Source organism: Panthera onca, chromosome D2, assembly GCF_046562875.1.
Source record: "Panthera onca isolate mPanOnc1 chromosome D2, mPanOnc1 haplotype 2, whole genome shotgun sequence".
In the NCBI taxonomy this organism is placed as follows: Eukaryota; Metazoa; Chordata; class Mammalia; order Carnivora; family Felidae; genus Panthera; species Panthera onca.
Genome location: NC_138349.1, coordinates 14,330,734 through 14,349,751, shown reverse-complemented (window position 1 = coordinate 14,349,751; position 19,018 = coordinate 14,330,734). Strand labels below are relative to the sequence as shown.

The 19,018-nt window shown below is 43.4% G+C and overlaps 1 protein-coding gene across 4 annotated transcripts in view; it reads right to left on the bottom strand.

Annotated features, from left to right (window-relative positions):
* The window catches only part of SHTN1 (shootin 1), a 100,923-nt gene that overhangs the window by 13,082 nt on the left and 68,823 nt on the right, over positions 1 to 19,018 (bottom strand). For 2 of the 4 annotated variants that reach the window (XM_060641385.3, XM_060641384.3), the window contains 4 exons: positions 17,252 to 17,361; positions 14,018 to 14,071; positions 8,117 to 8,237; positions 3,869 to 4,061 (listed from right to left, as the gene is read on the bottom strand). In XM_060641385.3, coding sequence (XP_060497368.2) covers positions 3,869 to 4,061; positions 8,117 to 8,237; positions 14,018 to 14,071; positions 17,252 to 17,361 — 478 coding nt within the window. Of the gene's footprint in view, positions 1 to 2,862; positions 3,712 to 3,868; positions 4,062 to 8,116; positions 8,238 to 14,017; positions 14,072 to 17,251; positions 17,362 to 19,018 lie in introns of those variants that run through there. The other 2 variants (XM_081790460.1, XM_060641386.3) reach the window with 2 other exon arrangements.

Here is a 19,018-nt window from a genome sequence, read left to right as displayed (position 1 = left end):
AAAAATCAGGTTTGTTGGCTGGTTGCGTATTTATGTACGTATGTGTTCCTTATTTATTTATTTTGCTTGGCCCCTCTTTACCCCTCATAGCATAAAGGGAGATTATTATTATTATTCCTGCCTGAATTAGAAGTAATCAGAATTGGGGTGCCTGGGTGGCTCAGTCGGTTAAGCGTCCGACTTCAGCTCAGGTCATGATCTCACCGTTCGTGGGTTCAAGCCCCGCTTTGGGCTCTGTGCTGACAGCTCAGAACCTGGAGCCTGTTTCAGATTCTGTGTCCCCCTCTCTCTCTGCTCCTTCCCCACTTGCACTCTCTCTCTCTCTCTCAAAAATAAACATTAAACAAATTTTTTTTAAAGAATCAGAATTAATGAAATTCAAATTTGCTATTAGATTCAAGATATTATTACCAGATAGTATATACTTATTAGAAATAATTAACAGGACACAAATATTTCTAAAGCTGTTATTAAAATAGAAATAATCAGGCTTCTCTAAGTCTTGATTATCTTTTCCTTTCTTTTTCTTCTTTTTTCTTAAAAATAATAAAAAACCCTTGCTTTGCTTAGGCTGGTGACAAGAATGTTAATTTTAATTAATCCTTGCAATTAAGTATTAAAGCTATCCCTTGCCATCCCATAAGGCCCTAGGAAATAAATACATATATTTCTGGCACTATAATTTACTGGACTGGAGTTACTCAATTATTTGGAATACACATATACGTTGCTTTTAGGAATTTATTGAAAGAAAAAAAAAAAACTTTCCAGGAATAGCTTGGTGTTACAATTTTCTGATCAAGTGAGGATCTTACACAGAAAACACCTTTGTTTCTATTCTTCTAAAACCCTTCTTAGTAGGTTTTCAATCCTTCCTGTCCACCTTAGGCCACAGAAGTGAGCACAGCTGAATCTTTCTTTTATAACTGGGCATGCTCTTGTCTCTGCTAACTTGATCTTATGTAGGTACAAAGATGCAGAAGTTATACAAAATTGAGCTGACTGGAAATGACCCCTGAGCATTTAAAAAAAATGTTAAAAAAGACAAGAAGTCAACCATAGAGAAACAAAAATCTCTCATATTTAGCCTGTGTGTTTGTGGGGCTGCTGAGTAAGAGGGGGTTGCTGGTTAAGGGAGTATCCTAATTAATTGATATTCTGCTGCTCTAGTAATACTAAAAATGGACTCATTTGTTCATTTGTCCAACAAGTATATACAGAATTTCCAGAATTCTCCCAGGTGTTTGAGATATACCAGTGGACAGACCAAACAAACAAACAAACAAACAAAAACCAAAAAAACAAAACCAAAAAACTCCTACCCTCACGGAGCTGACATTCTAGCAGGGGAAGAATGGAGTATGGTGAGGGGAATCAGAGTTTAGAGGAACAGGAGGTACAGTTTTGAATGGGGCGGTCAGGGTAGGCCTTATTGAAAAGATGACATTAGGGCAAAGAAATGATGGAGATGAGACAGCATGGCAGGTAGCCATGGGGGCAGGACATGTAAGGCAGAGGGGACAGCAAAAGCAAAGGGCTAGGGGGGAGAGATACCAGGCCAGAGATGTCAAAGGAGAGGGAGGGCGGGGGGGGGGGGGGGGGTCAGGGTGGCAGGGACCGGGTGTGTGTGTAGGGGTGAGAGCGAGAGAAAGAGAAAACGTATGTATTAGAGGATAGTGTGATTGTTTTCCTCCCTTGACCTTGATTCCCCGTCAAGAATAGAAAAAGCCATTAGGCTGAAACACCACGGTAGTTTGGCCACAGATCAAAATAAAAATGCAATTATTAGAGTAGAGACAGTTTTGGATTTCACTTTTGGATTGCTGATCCGATTTTCAGGTGCTTTGACAATGTGGGACTATGAGATGAGACAATGTGGTTGCCTCTACCTTATGGTTGGGATAACAGAGCAAACTTATTAGTCGAAGCCAGACAGAAAATAACCCTTCTCATTCCTGGCAGCCAGACCAGTTTCCGGGAATCCTGATGAATCACATGAGCTTTTGCTTTTAAAGCTTACACGCAACTACATTAAGTTAAACTTCTTTCGCTCATTTAAAAAAAAACACAAACAGACCTAGGTTTAAACATAAATGAAGTGTGCCTGTCTGCGAAGTGAATAATTACCATGTACATGCGCAAAATCGTCAGATTCATCTGGATAGCCTAATTATACTTAAGACACAGATTTTTCAGAAAGGCGCTCTTCCTTGCTAAATGACTGTCAATATGAAAATACATGGCATTAGTTATTTCAGCTAAAGAATGTCAAGAACTGAATAATCAAGCATTAGGTTACAAAGTTTAAAAGTTAATACAGCCGCACAGAGTATTTGTATTAGTGCTTTAAGTAGCTAAATTAAATTGAAATGTGTCTCTTAAGCAGTCATTGAACAAGCAAGATGAGAAATAAATTGAGCTTCACTTAGGCCTTTATGGCATCTAACAACTGTCTGCCAACACACGGATCCTTTTCACTGTCGATTCAACACACATTTTGCAGACCTTGGGCCCGCAATTATTTCATTTCCTTTCTTGGAAATGTAATTTCCACTTACTTTTGGAGAATAAAAGACAGACAAAAGGAGGAAGGAGTTGCAGTATTTTCTGATTGAGATTATCTGTATAAAATGGTAAAGGGAAAAAAAAAATCTATACGCGCACGCTGAAGCACATGTCAGCAACTAACCTGTCTCGGCCAAATTGCTTTTGTGTCTGGATATTGGTTCAAATGCAGCCAGACTGTTGATGTCAAATTAGGTGTTGAACAAATTTAATAGGAAAGATGAAGAATGAATATAGATCATCTTTTTGTTGGAAGAGTTCAAATGACCCTAGTCAAAAGAAAGGAAACACATGACCGCAGGAGAAAGTGTGCTTTTAATTAAACACAATGAAATGAGATAAAACTGTAAATCGGCAAAGAAGTCCATTCATTCCAAAAGAGGGGGGGAGAAAAGTTAATCGTGCCCGGCGAGAGCAACACAAGAGTGGAAGAAAATACCAGTTGGCAAAAACAGACCTAAATTGAATTTCCACTTCGTTTGTCCAGGCTTCGCCTTTTACACCAGGACAGGTACAGCTACAGAAAAGGGTTCTTTCTCTCCTGATGGGACAGGAAATCCGAGGTTTCAATTAACCACGATTACAATATTCGGCTGACCTGATCTGTCTCCCCTCTTCCTTTTCTTCAAGTGGCAAACCAGCTGACCGTCTGGCAAGAGAACCACAGCAAAACTAGAGGAATTCCGAGAAGAGCTTGCCTTTGCTGTGAGACACACCGCCCCTCCACCGGATCCGTCCGCAGCACACTGAACGGCAAGATTTACTCTTTGGCCACTTTCAGAGCAAGTCTGCAGAGATCACTCTTTACATAGGATCTCTTCACTCTCGAGAGGGAACCATATTTAAGGCACACCGTTGACTGAGGACCAGAAAATAAGGTTCTAAAAATGTCCCCTTCAAAGTACACGTGAAGAGGATATCTACCACCTCCTGGAAGATCTAGCATCTTCCTCGACGGCTCAGAAATCATTAAGAGGGATGATCCAAGCACTTCATCCTGGAAGAATGATTAAGCTCCTTGTGACACCGAGTAATTCGTCAACTCTCTGTGCAGAAGAAGAACCGGGTTGCCAAACCAGTTGAGGGGAAGGGATTCTCTCGACACGTATCTGCTCTGGATCAGAATAAGACCTCTGAGCTAGGAGCCTAGAATCACAAGTTGGCTCATCAAACGGAGGAAGGAGAGTGGTTACTGGCTAACTCAACCCAAATCTCTCTGAAGGGGAATAAAGCAAAGTAACACACAGTTAAGTCATCACAGATTCTTCTACACACTTACTTAGTAAAGAGCATCATTACTTACTGAAATGTGACCTTGGAACTTGTACATCCTTCCAATTTACACGAGCCTTCACCTGGCTCAGGTGTTGGGGGGGACGGACTGTTGAATTCTGCCTCCAGAGTTTTCTTGTTCAAGGCTGTTTTTGTTACACTGGATACAGAACCCAACACTGGCATGGATTTGGACTCTGAGGTGGCTAATATCCCGGTTGGACCTTAAAACCAAACACATACCTCAAGTTTAATAATTCTGTGCAATGCTTGTTAATATGGTACTGAAAAACAGATTAGCCGAAAATCCCTCAGGAAGCGAGAGGCCAAGTTTTGTTTAAAATTTCGAGGGCATGCAGCAAAACGTTCCTATTAGGAGTTTGCTCTGCTTTCGTGGTACTACTGCTTTTCAGGGCACCAGGACCACGCTGAGAAATTATGTCCAGGCCTTTAAGAAAGCACAAAACCCCAGGCCAGGGTTCCCTCACTGACCAGAGTCCTTATTAATACCGGAATTGTGAAAACTCTTTTCTTCTCAGAGCATGGCTTTCTGACAGCCCTACTTGAACCATTTGGCCTCTCAAGAGTTAATTCTTCCCCAAACTCAGCTCTGCGTTTCAAACAGCAAATGGAACAATGTCAAAGGCTCTTTTTAAAAGGCTCATGGAGGCTTCTTAAGCATTAAACGGCTTTTATGAACATTTTTCATTTTAATGTGATTGAGAAGTAAGTGGATTTATTTCCTGTTAAAATACAGACACAGGATTCTAAAAATTAGGTGGCAAAGAGGTTGGCTGTTTACCTCTCGGATTCTTCTGCTCTTTGGGACAGGATTAAATGACTACAACAGTGCTTGTTCCTGAAATTATTGGCGTACCAATCCAAAACTCCCGGGCACCGGAGCAAAGTTCTCTCATTATCTGTTTTCTACTCTCAGTTAGAAAGATACTATCCTAGCCAGCTTTTTTCAAAGCAAGATTCTAATATGTCTTTCTTGAAACCTCAAAAGAAATCTTTGTTAAGACAAGAAGATTTATGTAATAAGTCACAAATGTACAGATAAAATTAGAACTTCTAAAAATTAAGCTAGAGGACAACCTGCAAGGTGTCACTGAAAAGAGGGCAAAACTTGGGAGGGGTCTCATCTTCCCGAAGCCACGTCAGATCGTCTCCTAAAAGGGTAAGTGCTAGCAGGGACCATCCAAAACGCTAGCTGGTTTCTGGTCATTAATATTAGGCTCCGGAATTTTATTCTCACATTTACATACGAATGAGTCTCAGGTATTCCAACAGTATAACCTATCAACTCCAAAAGTGAAGTTCTGATTTGAAAAAACCCCCTAAAGAGTGGCTGCGAGACTGTTCCGCCATCCCGTTGCTGTACCTCTGATGGCCTCGCTCCTTGTGGGAGACACAGCCCCCTCTGGTCTCAGGGAAAGCCTCCGTTCCCAAAGCACTGGGTGTCTGTCTTCCTCATTTATTTCCACTATACCATCTGGGCAGACAAGCTTGTGACGTTACTGAATATCCTGATTCAAGCTGTGACAAGCCTCCAGGTGCATGGGGATGTGCAAGTGAAGACAGAAGAGTGGCAAGATCAAGAAAGAGCCCCAAAATAAAAATACGAAGGTGAATTCGAGATTGGCCTCTGAGCCATTCTGTTCTGCCCTTGGGTAGTTGCTGACTACAACGCTAGACAGCTTTAAACGATCCGTCCTCGTAGGAAAGCAAGATCTGCTTCTGAATACCCCGATGTCTGCTGCTGCTTCTGCAAGTGAAGCCAGCTACAAACGATGGAGCGTGGGTGAGCTGGGCCACAGCTCCTGTTCTTTCTTACATATGGAAAAGAAATAAAGAAAAATACCTAATGTTTAACATTATTATTACGGCATCCTGTTTAAGCTGCCCAATGTTTTCCAAGAGGCACCTGCTGCCCTTTGAAATGTCAGCTTGGCAGGCCACGAGTCTTGAAAGTATCAGTTCGGTCTGATAAAAGAAACTCTAAAGAAAAAGGTGCGTCACTGGTCCCTGAGGGAGAGACCAACTATCCTGGGATCCGAGGTCTGCAAAGCTCTGGCCGCCCCTGCCGCTCCCATGCTTCCTCTCTCCACTCTGGGACCTCACATTAGCTTTCCCGTAAGCCTTTGTGTACAGAAGGAAAGCCTCTCAAAAGATTCACACGTACCTGAAGCCATAAACCTATCAAATTCATCTCTGTAATGTGCTCCCACCGTGCAGCACGCAGCAAGCAGCTGTGCTAAGTTTAGCTTCTCGTTCCCTCTCTACAATCCCCTCCTGGATTTTCACTTTGTCATTCCACGACCCTTATACAGAGATGTATTTGGTAAATACCTCTTCCAATTTGATGCTAGAAAAACATCAGCACCATTTAAAAAAGAAAAAGGATGAGTTCTTTTCTAGATGATAGAGTTTGGAGGTTTGTTTCCTCTTCCCACTGGCGCTTTTGTTTTTGCTTTGGCTACTAGGGAGCTCAAAAGAAAATTTCTGCTCATTTACAAGTCTCTCTCCTCAATAGGATTCCTCTCCACTCTGCCAATTACAGAGTTCTTGCTTTTCTATCCAAATACTGATGATTCCATTGACTCTATGCCTTATTACAACATTCCTCAAGTGATACATTGAATATTTATATATTCGTGGAATAAAATAAGTAAAATGAAAGATTCTCACATGCCTATACAATGTGTTCCTACCTTTCTTTGTCCAGTCTTTGAAATATTCAAATTCCCATAGTGACTAAAATGAAAATGTTTGTCTCTCTCATTGAAAACTAACTTTGAAATAGTGCTGCACATTTGACTAAGTTCGTGAGTGAAGTAGGAATGCTTCCATGGGGACAAAATACAAAATGTAAATGACTGAAAACAAAAATTGGATCCACAAAGTCCTAAAAAATCATGATGGCTATTTGGAATACTTCAAGGATGAAATGTCAGAAGAAGTGATTGTCACAAAATGAATAACGATTCATGGTGGAGGCTGGTAAATGCTTATAAAGCAATTCTAAGAAAAAAAAAATCTCCTACGGCATCCTTTAATTTCCCTGAGAGGGGGTTGTTCTGGGGGCGGGGGGAGGGGGGGAGCGGGGAGAGAATTCTTGCAGGATATTAACAGCAGAATTTCCAGACCAAACTAAAAACTGAACGGCTGAATTTTTTTTTTTAAGAGGAAAACAGATCTAATCTTTTTATAAGAAAGGTTTGGCTGGTATTTTATGCTGCTTCCAGTTCAAGGAACAAATTTACTAAATTGTTTGAGTAAAATCCCTACGTGGAAACTAGACCTTGATTATCAAAAACCCCAATCCTTCCTGTTCTAGCAACTTAAACTTGGTGAACATGACTCAGTGCAGATTTAAACTGTCACAATGGACCAAACAGAGTTGACTGAATGGAGTCTAAAAGGTTCAGCCCATTAGCCACGGTGGCTGGTTAATGCTACTTTGGGGTAGTTTTTCAAAGCCAGCCTCCTGGCCACAAGGGAAAAACCTCATACAGGTTTCTGCTAATTCCCGTGACCAAGCTGATGGAAAAAACCGGAAGACACACACAGTTAGCCTTGAGGTCTCACACGTGCGTACCGTGACGCAAACGCAGCCTGTGAGCTCCAGGCTCGCTCAGATGGTCGTTTCTAGTTGGTGACAGAGCCGAAATGCGTCGTCCACCCGCTTCGCAGGCAGAGACCGCAAACAGAACGGATCTGAAGGCTAAAAATGATGCTTGTGCATTTGTAACTGATGTGTCGTGACTACCCTTATTACTGACTCTCCTGCGCTGTCTCTGGGCCACGCGAGCTACTCGGCACTCCTCGTGTACTGACTGACGAACTTGATGCTTAGAGTAACACTATGGGGTGGCGCTTTTATTTCCCTCATTCCGCAGATGAGGAAACCGAGGCACAGAGAAGTTGAGCAATTTACCGGCCAGCCGCTCGCCAACAGCAGAGCGAGGACCCCTTCCCGCTACGCTGTTGCCAAAGCCCATCCTGAATATCTTCGTACCGGGGTATCTTGCGTGAAGCAAGCCCGATCTCTAAAACCCTGATTACCTACAAACAGACAATGTACACACACACCAAAAAGCGAAAACACACCAGTTCTTATGGGATATCCGTAAGTACCTTTGCCCATCTGATACTTCTCACTCACATTAAAAACAATGTAATAATTATAAAAAGAGCACTTCGTGTTACAAAGAGGCTTAAAGGAGAATGTTTCCGAGAGGGAGGGTAGAGCTGCGGAGAATTCAAACCAGCTTACTACTGCTATCTGCTTCTGCTGTCACCTTTCTGCGACGCAAAATCCTCTCTAACTCAGTCTCACTGTTTTCAGTGGCAAGGGATTTTAAGCTTCTTGAACTAGTGGATTTGTTAAGTGTCCCCTAAAGTGAAAAAACAAAAACAAAAACAAAAACAAAAAGGTTAATGGCTTCATAACAATATACAGAAGAATACAAAAATCAAACCAGCAAAACATTACCAGAAATTGAACGGAATTAGGAAACGGAATGAATTTGTTGTATTCACGTATATTCTTTTTCTCGTGTGTGTATCTTCAACGACACACAGTGTTGGATCGTTTAAGAAGATGCTACTGAGGATGTAAGATGTCAGCTTTCACATCGAAAGAACAGGACGAGATGGGCTAACTAGGAAACTCGGCAGGGGGAGGTGCCCGCACATCGATGAGTAAGAGGCGGGTGTGTGTTGATCCATCGTGTGGAGAGAGAAGCACATATTGAACTCACCTGAGAAGGTTTTCTTGATACAGCAGCCACGAGCTGCTGAACCCGAATCCTTGCGGCCCTGAAAAAGTGTGGCTGAGTCTTCAGAATGGCCCTGGCTCCACAAGTGGTGGCAATGGTGTCGTGGCCGCCAGAGGAGGCACGTGGTGCTCTCCCGTGGCCTAGAGCCAAAGAAGCACTGCCCTGAGACACCTTGACTTCATTGTGAAAGAGGAGAGGTTACAATGACACAGGGAAGCAAGGAAGGGCCCGGCATCGCCATCCCACATTCCTAACAGAGGAGGCAGCGGAGATGTCACTCAGGGCCCAGAAGATGCCGAAGGAGACAAGAGATGCCGCGAAGCTGTGTGCCTGCTGAAATTGGTTCTGACTTCCAAGGCAGCAGAGAAAGACCCAGGAGGTGGTTCCCTGCCCCGGCTCCTCTGGGAGCCACGCTCCTGGGAAGCGTGCTACGGAGGGAGGACTATGGCTTTCTATGTCCCGTTCCCAGTCACGTGTTTGCACAGAGCACTGGGTGACATAATTCACACCTCGTGTGTAAGGATTCAGCACCGCACCCTTACCGGGGGCCCGTTTCCTTTCATAAGAAATGCCCTTCCTTAGCTGGGCCACGTGCTTGGCGGGAAAAAAAAGCCAGGAGGATCCACAATCTTTGCATCGGAACAGATCAGAACCTCAGGTCTGGCGTGGCTCGCCAGGGCCGGTGGCAGCTTTTGCCCACCAAGGCCACCAACGGGGCTGGCCTTTGTCACCTCAGCCTTCATTCTGCTCCTGCCCCCTTCCAACTTCCTGAAGGATTCTAAGAATTCTACTGGCTAAAAACGGTTAACTCATGTTTCTTCTTTGGCCTATAAAACAAAAAAAGTAGCTTGTAAAATTAGGTAGGTACAAATCTCACATGATATATAGGTTATTATGTTTTGTTTAGAAAGGTTTCTCTCCTAACTGGGTAAAGCCATTGAAAAGCAGCCTGATGGGGCTGGGGGGGGAGTGACTTACAAGATGAGGAGATGTTACTCTTTCGCTATCAGCTGCCCAGCTAAGAGTAATGTGTAAAATACACATGTAAAATAAGGCTTATATTGTAATCAAGCATATGATACCTCCCCCCTCCCCAAGAAGTATCTCTTTCTGCTTTTCCTTTATTGCAAAAATTCACCTATAAATATACTCAAAGGAAAATCATGTTACATGGAACCCTGTAATAGCTTATTTTATAATTTAAAAAATTAGATGATATAGTTTGTTTATTTCACAGTTAACAATGCAGAACCGCACCTACTCATGGAAGAGTTAAATAGTACAATAGGATCAATACCGACAAGGTAAAGAAAATAGAACAAAAGGCAACTAAGATAAATTTGAAAAAAAAACATATCAGAAAAACTATTCCCAAATCGTGCATTTACAAGTTTTAAAAACTTACCAGCTGTACATTTGTAAATAGATTATTTGAAAAATATAGGGCCATTAGTACTAAAATAACTCATGAAACTGTTACATCGTTAGAATGTCAAGAACAGTCTTTAATTTTCCCAGAGGCTGGAGTTAATTCAAGAAAAAGATATGTGTCGGGGCGCCTGGGTGGCTCAGTTGGTTAAGCCTCCGACTTCAGCCCAGGTCATGATCTCACAGTCCGTGAGTTCGAGCCCCACATCAGGCTCTGTGCTGACAGCTTGGAGCCTAGAGCCTGCTTCAGATTCTGTGTCTCCCTCTCTCTCTGCCCCTCCCCTGCTCATGCTGGCTCTGTCTCAAAAATAAATAAAAACATTAAAAAAATTTAAAAAAAAAAAAGAAAAAGAAAAAGATATGTGACTGTGTACATATATGCACACATACACCTTGCAAGGATATCTTTTAAGGAAGAATTTCTCTCTCACAATATTCTCTCTTTTTTATTTGGATAACAGCATTAATCCCCCAAATTCTGTGGTTAGCTACCCTCTCATCACACCTGATACTGAAAGGTTCTGTTTTCCAAGTTCTAATCTTTGAATCTCAAAACTTTTTTCTCCATCCACTGACTGATGTGACTGACTCAGCTAGTATGGGAGTGAATTTGAAAAATGCAGACACTTGGGGAGGAAAGAAAGATGTCTACATGATTCTCAACTGGAATGACCAAGGAGCTCAGCTAATAAAGTACCAAGACTGTCTAAATTATCTATTTATGTTATTATCATAAAGTCTGAGAATCAGAAATTAACTTAGATACCATATGGTACACAGAATTCCTCCCACTTTACAGAAAAGAGAATTCAAACTCAGTGAGCCTTGGGGTGTGGGCCAGGCCCCACAGTAAGTCAGTGATAGGGCTGGACTTGAACGCAGGTCTTCTGATTCCCAAGCCAGCATTCAATCCTAGTCCCCATGTTGGTTAAACATTCATGACACTGACTTATCTAAGTGTTGGTTGGCAAAATCAACTATCCAATAATTCCTGGGTACTCTGAAAAACTGAAAAGTGCCTGGGAAAAACCTGAAAGAGAATTTCTTAGAAGTTGTTCTTGTTTAGGGGCACCTGGGTGGCTCAGCTGGTTGAGTGTCCGACTCTTGATTTTGGCTCAGGTCATGATCTCACAGTTTGTGAGTTCAAGCCCCACGTCGGGCTCTGAGCTGGCAGTGCGGAGCTTGCTTGGGATTCTCTGTCTCCCTCTCTTTCTGCCCCTCCCCTGCTTGCTTTCTCTCTCTCAAAAATCAATAAACATTAAAAAAGTTGTTTTTGTTCGATTTAGAGACAACTGAACTTGAAAGAGACTTTTAGATCAATCTGTATGGATTTATTCTTCAGACATCGCTGTGTCCACTGAGAGTGACATTCACATGACTGGGGTGACTTGACAGGTTTCCAAAACCTCCAAATAACCTTGTGTGACTAGGAGAAGTAAACCATAGATTTTTCTTTTTAATCTACAACTTTTAAAAGTTCAGTGTCAACGGGCTTGGAGAAATAAGTTCAGTCCACACTGAGACTGTAGCAATTGACTTGGGAAGTGTCCACATCCAAACAGAGTGAGATTTTCCAAATCCCAAACCAGACATGTGTTTCCTACTCATGTGCTTTCAGCAAAAGGCCAAATCTCTTAAGGACATTTAAGGACATCTCTTATGATGTCCCTCCAACTCAGGTCACATCTGATTTCAGCAAAAACACCAGTTTATTCCTGGTTTCTGTTCTACAGAACTGAACATGGCGTTCCTTGGTTTCTTGGTCTCTCGTAACAGGTACTGGCTCTCACTGCAGTGCCAGTGGGCACGCTTTCCATGCTCTTTCCACGTTTGCTTCTCACGTGCTACAACCGTGAGGCAGGGTCATATGCACTGCTGGGTCTGTGCTGCTGGGTACTAACTCTGATAAGCCCAATAGCCTACACACCAGCAAGAAGCACCAATAAAGCCCTACCTGAAGGGGGCTTGCTTTCTCTCTCTCTTACAAGAAGTTGTAAGCTTTCTCGGCCCCAAGTGACAAGGGGTTATAAATCCTCCGTCAAAGGGAACCTCCATGGGGGTAACTGGAGAGTTGCCATTTGGCAAAGAAGAGTAGGGGAGAAAAGTGAGTTCCACTTTTTAAAAACAATTAATGCAAAGAAAGAGCATTGCCAGGGGGCGCCTGGGTGGCTCAGTCAGTTAAGCATCCCCAGACTTCAGCTCGGGTCATGATCTCACGGTCTGTGAGTTTGAGCCCGCATTGGGCTCTGTGCTGATGGCTCAGAGCCTGGAGCCTGCTTCAGATTCTGTGTCTCCCTCTCTCTCTCTCTATGCCCCTCCCCACTCATACTCTGTCTCTCTCTCTCTCAAAAATAAATAAACATTAAAAAAAAGAAAAAAAGAAAGAAAGAACACTGCCAGAATTAACAGCTATTAGTGGCACACTAATGCCAGATCCAGTAGAGAAATCTAATGATCCATCCAGAGCATGAAGGATGGGGGTAATTTGCAGAAAAGAAAGAGGTTTTTGACAATTTTTATAATTTGTAAATTATTTCCCAAAAACCTATCCTGCAAATTTCTCTCCTTGAAGTGGCACCAAATTATAGTGAATATGACTGTATAGTGAACATGATCTTTGAGAGCAACGCTATAATTTAGTAAACTTTCTACTATCTAGCATTATCAGGAGTGGGATATCTTAGCTCATCAAATATCATCTGTATCTTAGACAGATGTCTGATGTTTTCAGATAAACCTGATTTTTAAATAGTCAACCTCAGTGTAGTTTACTCTTTCACTGATGATCAGAACTCTATTCTAGGGCATCTTCATGAACAGGAATTAGCATTCTAATGCAGAGACAACAAAAGGGCCTAGCGTAGGGAGTTCTCGCTGGATAACAAGATTTTCTCAATAAAGAATCCGTTGGATAATAACCACGCTACTTTTTCAATGGGTTTAACACTTCACTCCGTAGGTGGAACACCACTGTGACGGAGGCTATACCTCTCTTCAGTACTAACGCCACTCACCTAAAAGTAAAGCAGACTAATTAAGCCATTCTCAGTTAAGTCTGCTGTTTCATGCTTGATGAAAATAATTCTGTTTACCACAATTATGTGGATGTCTCCATGCAATGCGTAATTAGCACAGTAACAACACACACGGGAATATTAGTTCTGTATCCCCGCCCCCACGTTTGTTGACTCACTGTGCATAATAACCGGGATTGAGACTGTAACAGGATCTGAGAATAGAGCCCTTAGTATCTGACAACATTTTCGGAGTGAGGCGTTCCTCTCTGACAGCAAGTGCCCGACAGGGCAGCGCTCTTGTGTTCTGCTGGCGCAAGCTCATATGCTTTGGAAAGAAGAAAACTGGCTGGAGACGGGCATTAGGCCTGTTCTCCAATGGACGGGAGTTGCTTGTAGAAAATGAAGTTGGTAGCATAAAGAAAGGGACTTTTATTCTATTCTCCAATTTATCACCAGGTAATTTTTTAAACTGTGAGGAAAAGCAGACTGCGACCCTGATCGTAGCATATGTGGATATTTGGGTAGGAGCTCAGATTTACATTTTGGCACCAAAGGTTCCACATTCAGGCCCTCAAATCAAGCACTATCCATGCAAGAGTCTCTACTGTGTTTCCATTATGACCCGGCATGCCCTGGTCCTTAGATCTGGTCACTTCATCTTGAAGCTGTCAAGCAAGGACTGGAGGGCAAGAACAGGAAATAATGATTCCGGTGCAAGTGCAACCATTCTTCTAGAACAGAAACAGCAGAGTAGTGACACATAACAAACATTAACATGCCCGAGGGAGGCGTCCACAGAGCAATCAAAAGAGCTATCAAAAAGAACTGAGGGTTATGGCAAATGAAAATGAAACGCATCACAACCAATTATTCAGAGAAATAGATTACAAAAATATTCTCCTTTCATTGTCCCATGAACTAAAAATAATAAAACCAAAGGTCTATTCTTACCAGTATTCCTTTTAGCTCATTCACTGCACTCTCAGAGCCTTTTGAAGATTCTGGCTACAATTTTAAAAAGAAAGCACAATTAATAATTCAGTTTTAAAAGTCTAAACCGAGATTTTTACGGGGCAAAGTGTTGGTAACTTATATGGACTACTGGGGTTTTTTTGTTGTTTTTTTTTTAAGTGAGGTCTATGTCTTACGGTTAGGAAAAAAGGTTAGACATGTTAGTGTTCCCAAGTGGCAGTTAAACAGACAATTAGGAGAAACAGTCAAGGCATAAGGACTCGAGCTAGCATCTTCTAAATGCCATTTTGTTACTTCCTGTCGTCACCACACAGAGAAAAGATTTCGATTCCAAAGATTCAATTTCAAAGTATTCAGAACTTTTTACACGGAACTGTTCTCCACTCGCGTCGCCGGGCCTCTAACAGCGAGCGACGACCAGGAAGGCAGCAGCACAGAGCAGGAAGCAAGCGACAGGGCAGAAACCTCTCTCAGCTCCGACAGCTCCAGGCAGAGGCCGCGGGGCCTGCTGCGGGGATCTCAGGACGGAGCCAGGGGCAGGGGTCGGCCAAGAACCGGGCTTCAGGGGAGAACGTTAGCATCACCGGCTACCGAAGCGGTTAGAAAGCTCAGAGGGCTTCTCTTCTGGCCACACCGTGAACACAGCGATTTGAAATGCAGTTCTGGGTAATGTCTGCCCGCCCCTCACTCCCTCACAGTCTCCGTGGATCCCTCCACTAATTCACCGGAGGGAAAATCTAGCATGAGGTTTTCAAAGAAAGACCCGTGATCTCCTCCCCTGTCCCACTTCCTTCCACAGGGGACGGAGATGAAGAGAAAGCCTGCGGGGGACTCCCTGGCCTCTGGTTCCTGGAAAAGAGGCAAAGCTAATTTCTCTCGCATCAAGAAATGGGAAGTGATTAACAGCGACCTATAACCCTTTCCTCTCAAAAGTTATTGAAAGAATAAGATCCTGTTCCAATTTTTTAAAAGTGGACAGTGAGAGGGAAAGAGGGAGTGGGGAGGGAGAGGTAGAAAGGGGAGGATGGGGGGGAAGGGAGGGAGAGAGAGGTTTGCTGCTCATGTACGGATTAGACCAAGACATTCAACTTTCGCAGCCTGCGCTTTCTGGGAAATACGCATGCCACCAGCGCCAGTCCTAAGTGCCAGTCAAAAGCTCTAAGACACTAATTATAACCACAACGGTATCAACAACAAATGTCAAGGAATTTAGAAAAGATGCAGTTAAATTAGTATTCTTAAGGCAGGCTTGACTTCTGCAGGTAAACTGTTCGGGCGATGACGGCTGAACAAGCGCCCGGGGCTACGTGCCACTCGGGCGCCCTGGGCGAAGGCAGGAGCCTGGGCGAGCCTGGCCGGCAAGCACTCTCATAGCTCGTGACCTTGCAGGAAAGCACCGAGGCCCTGGGGGTGGGGGTGGGGGTGGGGGTGTCTGGAGGCGCATGCAGTGGCTTGTTTCCAGGGTTACTGACCAGGTCATTCAGCACTACATCTACGTGATTTAAGGATTACCGGCGGAAAACCCAGTCGTCCACTGATCTTGAGCAGTTGTTCTCCAGTTTGAACTGACATTAACTAATGTGTAACTGTTGGAAGAGGCAGGGCAGGAAAGAAGAAGGACAAAGTGATACTCTGAGAACGAAGGGACATCCGCAACAGCGACGGCTTAGGATTTAACACGTTCTCGACGTTTTTCTCTCTAAACTAATTTTGTTTCTTTAGGATGCCGTGTTTTCCTCTAGTCCGTTTGGTTTAGCTTATTCTTTTCAAAACAGTTGTGACTTGAAAGTCTCAAATATGACTTCGTTTCAAAGATTCCCCTTAGAGCCCCCACTCTCAAGTGGTTCCACGCTTCGGTCCGTGTGAGCCCGACAACAGTCCCGTGGGTCGGAGAGGGCCGGGGCTCCGCCCGTTCCGGGGAGAGTTGGGCCTGGGAAGCAGGGGAGAGGGCCCGGCCCCACCTCCAGCAACAGGACGCTCCACACACCAGACACCAGCGCTCAACACTCGTGCCAGACTGTCTACACCCTACCCCTTACCTGGAGAACGGCTCCCAGAGCACAGCACAGACCGGCACTCCACGCGGCTGGCCAAAGCTTCCATTTCACTGGATGGGAATCTACTCTCCCGGTGGGGTATTTTGCCCTCTTTCCATCCCCCTTTCTGTGGACAGCCCGGGGCACGACAACCCCCGCCTTGCCCGGCTACCTCGCCTGCCTGTGACCAAGTGGCAACTACTAAGGCCAGCAGAATTTGCACCCAACAGTCGTGCTCCTTAGGGACACTGAAGCAGGTGAACGGGGGCATCCGTGAGAGTCAGAAAGAGCCTTAAAGTTTGGTTTAAAAGAAGAAGAAGAAAGAGGACCAACCTGATGATGCTTTTTTACAGGAAGGAAACGAAAAAACATTTCTCAAGACAAACACCAAAAACTCTGTTCTTGGGTCTGTTTAAATGGGACACACCTACAAAGAGACAGAGGCACTGAACTAGATTCTAGGTGCTTCCATAGACCTTGGCGCTCACTGTGGTCTAGTTTGGAAGACGGCTGGTGACAGATACACACAAAATTTTTTCCTCACACTGTCCTGGAACAGGTTTGTAAAATTAGTAAAAACAATCCTATGAACCTCACCGTTTTTCAGAAGTCGGCTTAGGTCTGTTCTGACATCATCATGTGATGCCACCTGCCCACCCAGCCCTCCTCCACTTCACACTCAAACGGAAGCCTCAGGAAGGCAAGGATTTTTGTCTCCTTTGTTTACTGCTTTATCTCCAGTGCCTGAACAGTACCTGGCACAGAGCAGATACTCAATAAATACTTGTTGAATTACACAAAAGAACCAGGAATTAAAGAAAAGAAAGGGTGTAATAATTATTTGTTTGGCATAACCGTTCAGATCAAGCAGAGGAGGGCACCCTGCTTAAGTAATCTCTACAACCAGTGTGGAGCTCGAACTCACAACCCTGAGATCAACAGTCACTTGCTCTACTGACTGAGCCAGCCAGGTGCCCCCACTTTCCTCTACAGGGATTTAGGTCAACGGTGGCTCAGAGTTCTCCTGAAATGTGTTTGTAGAAAAGTAAAGGCTTTTATGACACATCAGTCTCATCCCAAGATTTCAGTCAGTCCTGATGCGGCTTTCACCAAACTTGGAACTTGTACACTTGCGAAAGGAAACATCACGGGAGGGGAAGAATTAGTCATTCCGTACCTTTGCCTTGGGTCTAGCTGTCTGATTCACTGGCCTAAGATGAACTCCCTTTTTAATTCTATCCATCATCTCTTCGACGGCTTGCCTCTTCAGATCCGTGACTTCTTCGGCTATCAAAGAACACACATGTAAATCATCTTATGTTACAGGAAAACAGCTACTTGCTATTTTTGGTGACTTAGGAAACCTGCACGTTGTAATTAACCACAGTGCTTTTTCAGACCAAATCACAAAACATCACGTAACAATTTACAGAGGTTAGCAGCTACCAGGTAGCCACACTTTTTTTTTTAATTAAAAAGAATCCTATAATAAAAGATCTGTTTCTTAGAAATACAGTTCTAAAATCTGAGGTCTAATTTGTAGCCTGGAAGTCAATATTGGCTCATCTCTGTTAAATAAGTGAACAGAATTTGGTTCCATTTGTCAGCATAATGATAGACTTGCATTTCTCCAGCTTTGTACCCCAAATAATCATTCATCTTTGCCTCCGTGATGTTTTTAGAACTTATAACATCCTATGTCAAAGGAATCAGCCCAAAGAAGGAATAACTATCAAAAAGCCCATTTGAAAATAAAAGATAAAAGAGATCTGTTAACTTGCCACAGTCAGAAGATGAATAGCAAATAGGTGAAATCTATTTTTAAATTGCCATCTTTTATTTAGGAATCACAACGGAAGGAAACATTCACACAACCCTTTTTCAAGTCTTTTAAAACTGTCAATGTTAAAAGAAAACACACACCCAGAAATGATTGCAATTAAGTAATTAAATTTGATTTTAAAAATTTCAACTGTCTATTGTCTAACCTTTGCACGATTTTGCTACAAAAACAATGAAGCTGCTGAAATACGCATCAATTAGATGAATATAGCTGAGGTGGGCTTAACGCTATTGATTAGAATCATGAAATCTGTCTCTTGCACAACAGCTTGACCAAAGAAGGCACTGAATCACATTTGGAACATTTATCACCATTAACGCCATTGTAGATCTTGTGTTTACACCCGCCTCATTCACTGCAACCGATATATTTAAGTTTAAATACCTCATAAAGACCTTCCACTTGGGCTCTCTGGAACACTCCACAGTGTGGGGCATATGGTAGGCACTCAGCAGGTCTCTACCTGCTGAATGACTTATTCAAGTTTTGGCTTTACATGGCTATTAATATTTTTGCTATTTGAGCAGGAATAACCAAATCCCAAAGGACAACTTGTAAATGGAGGCCATCATAACAATGACCCCAAGCCAATGGACAGGAGTGTTGGGCTTTGCACTAATGAGGCCTACGTTATGGCTTCCTTTTCTGCCACATGGCCTTCACGCTAACACAGAGTAGCTACTCCTCGTACGTCGTGCCTAGGGGAGCAACTAGATGAATCCAGAAGGTTCTACCATCCTCACCTCAGCAGCACCTCAGTGACAGGATCACTGCTCTATTCATCAAACAACCTAGGTCTTCTGGTACAGTCCTGACTTCAGATAGGGTCCTGTCATCTCCACAGGCCACTGAAATGCTGGGAATGAAAAGTTCTCAATACCCAAATAGCATTTTTCAGATCCAGATGGCAAGGAAGCACCCTTCACCAGGCAACATGGGAAACATGGCAACAAAGCCAATAAATGAAAGAAGGCAAGACTGTGGGTTGATCAACTGTATGCCTTTAAGTAGCATTTTCTCGGGCAGCTTCTGCTGACGGCTCCCCAATCAACAAGGGGACAGATAAGAATATTACTCGGGATAGAGATTTACTCCTTCATT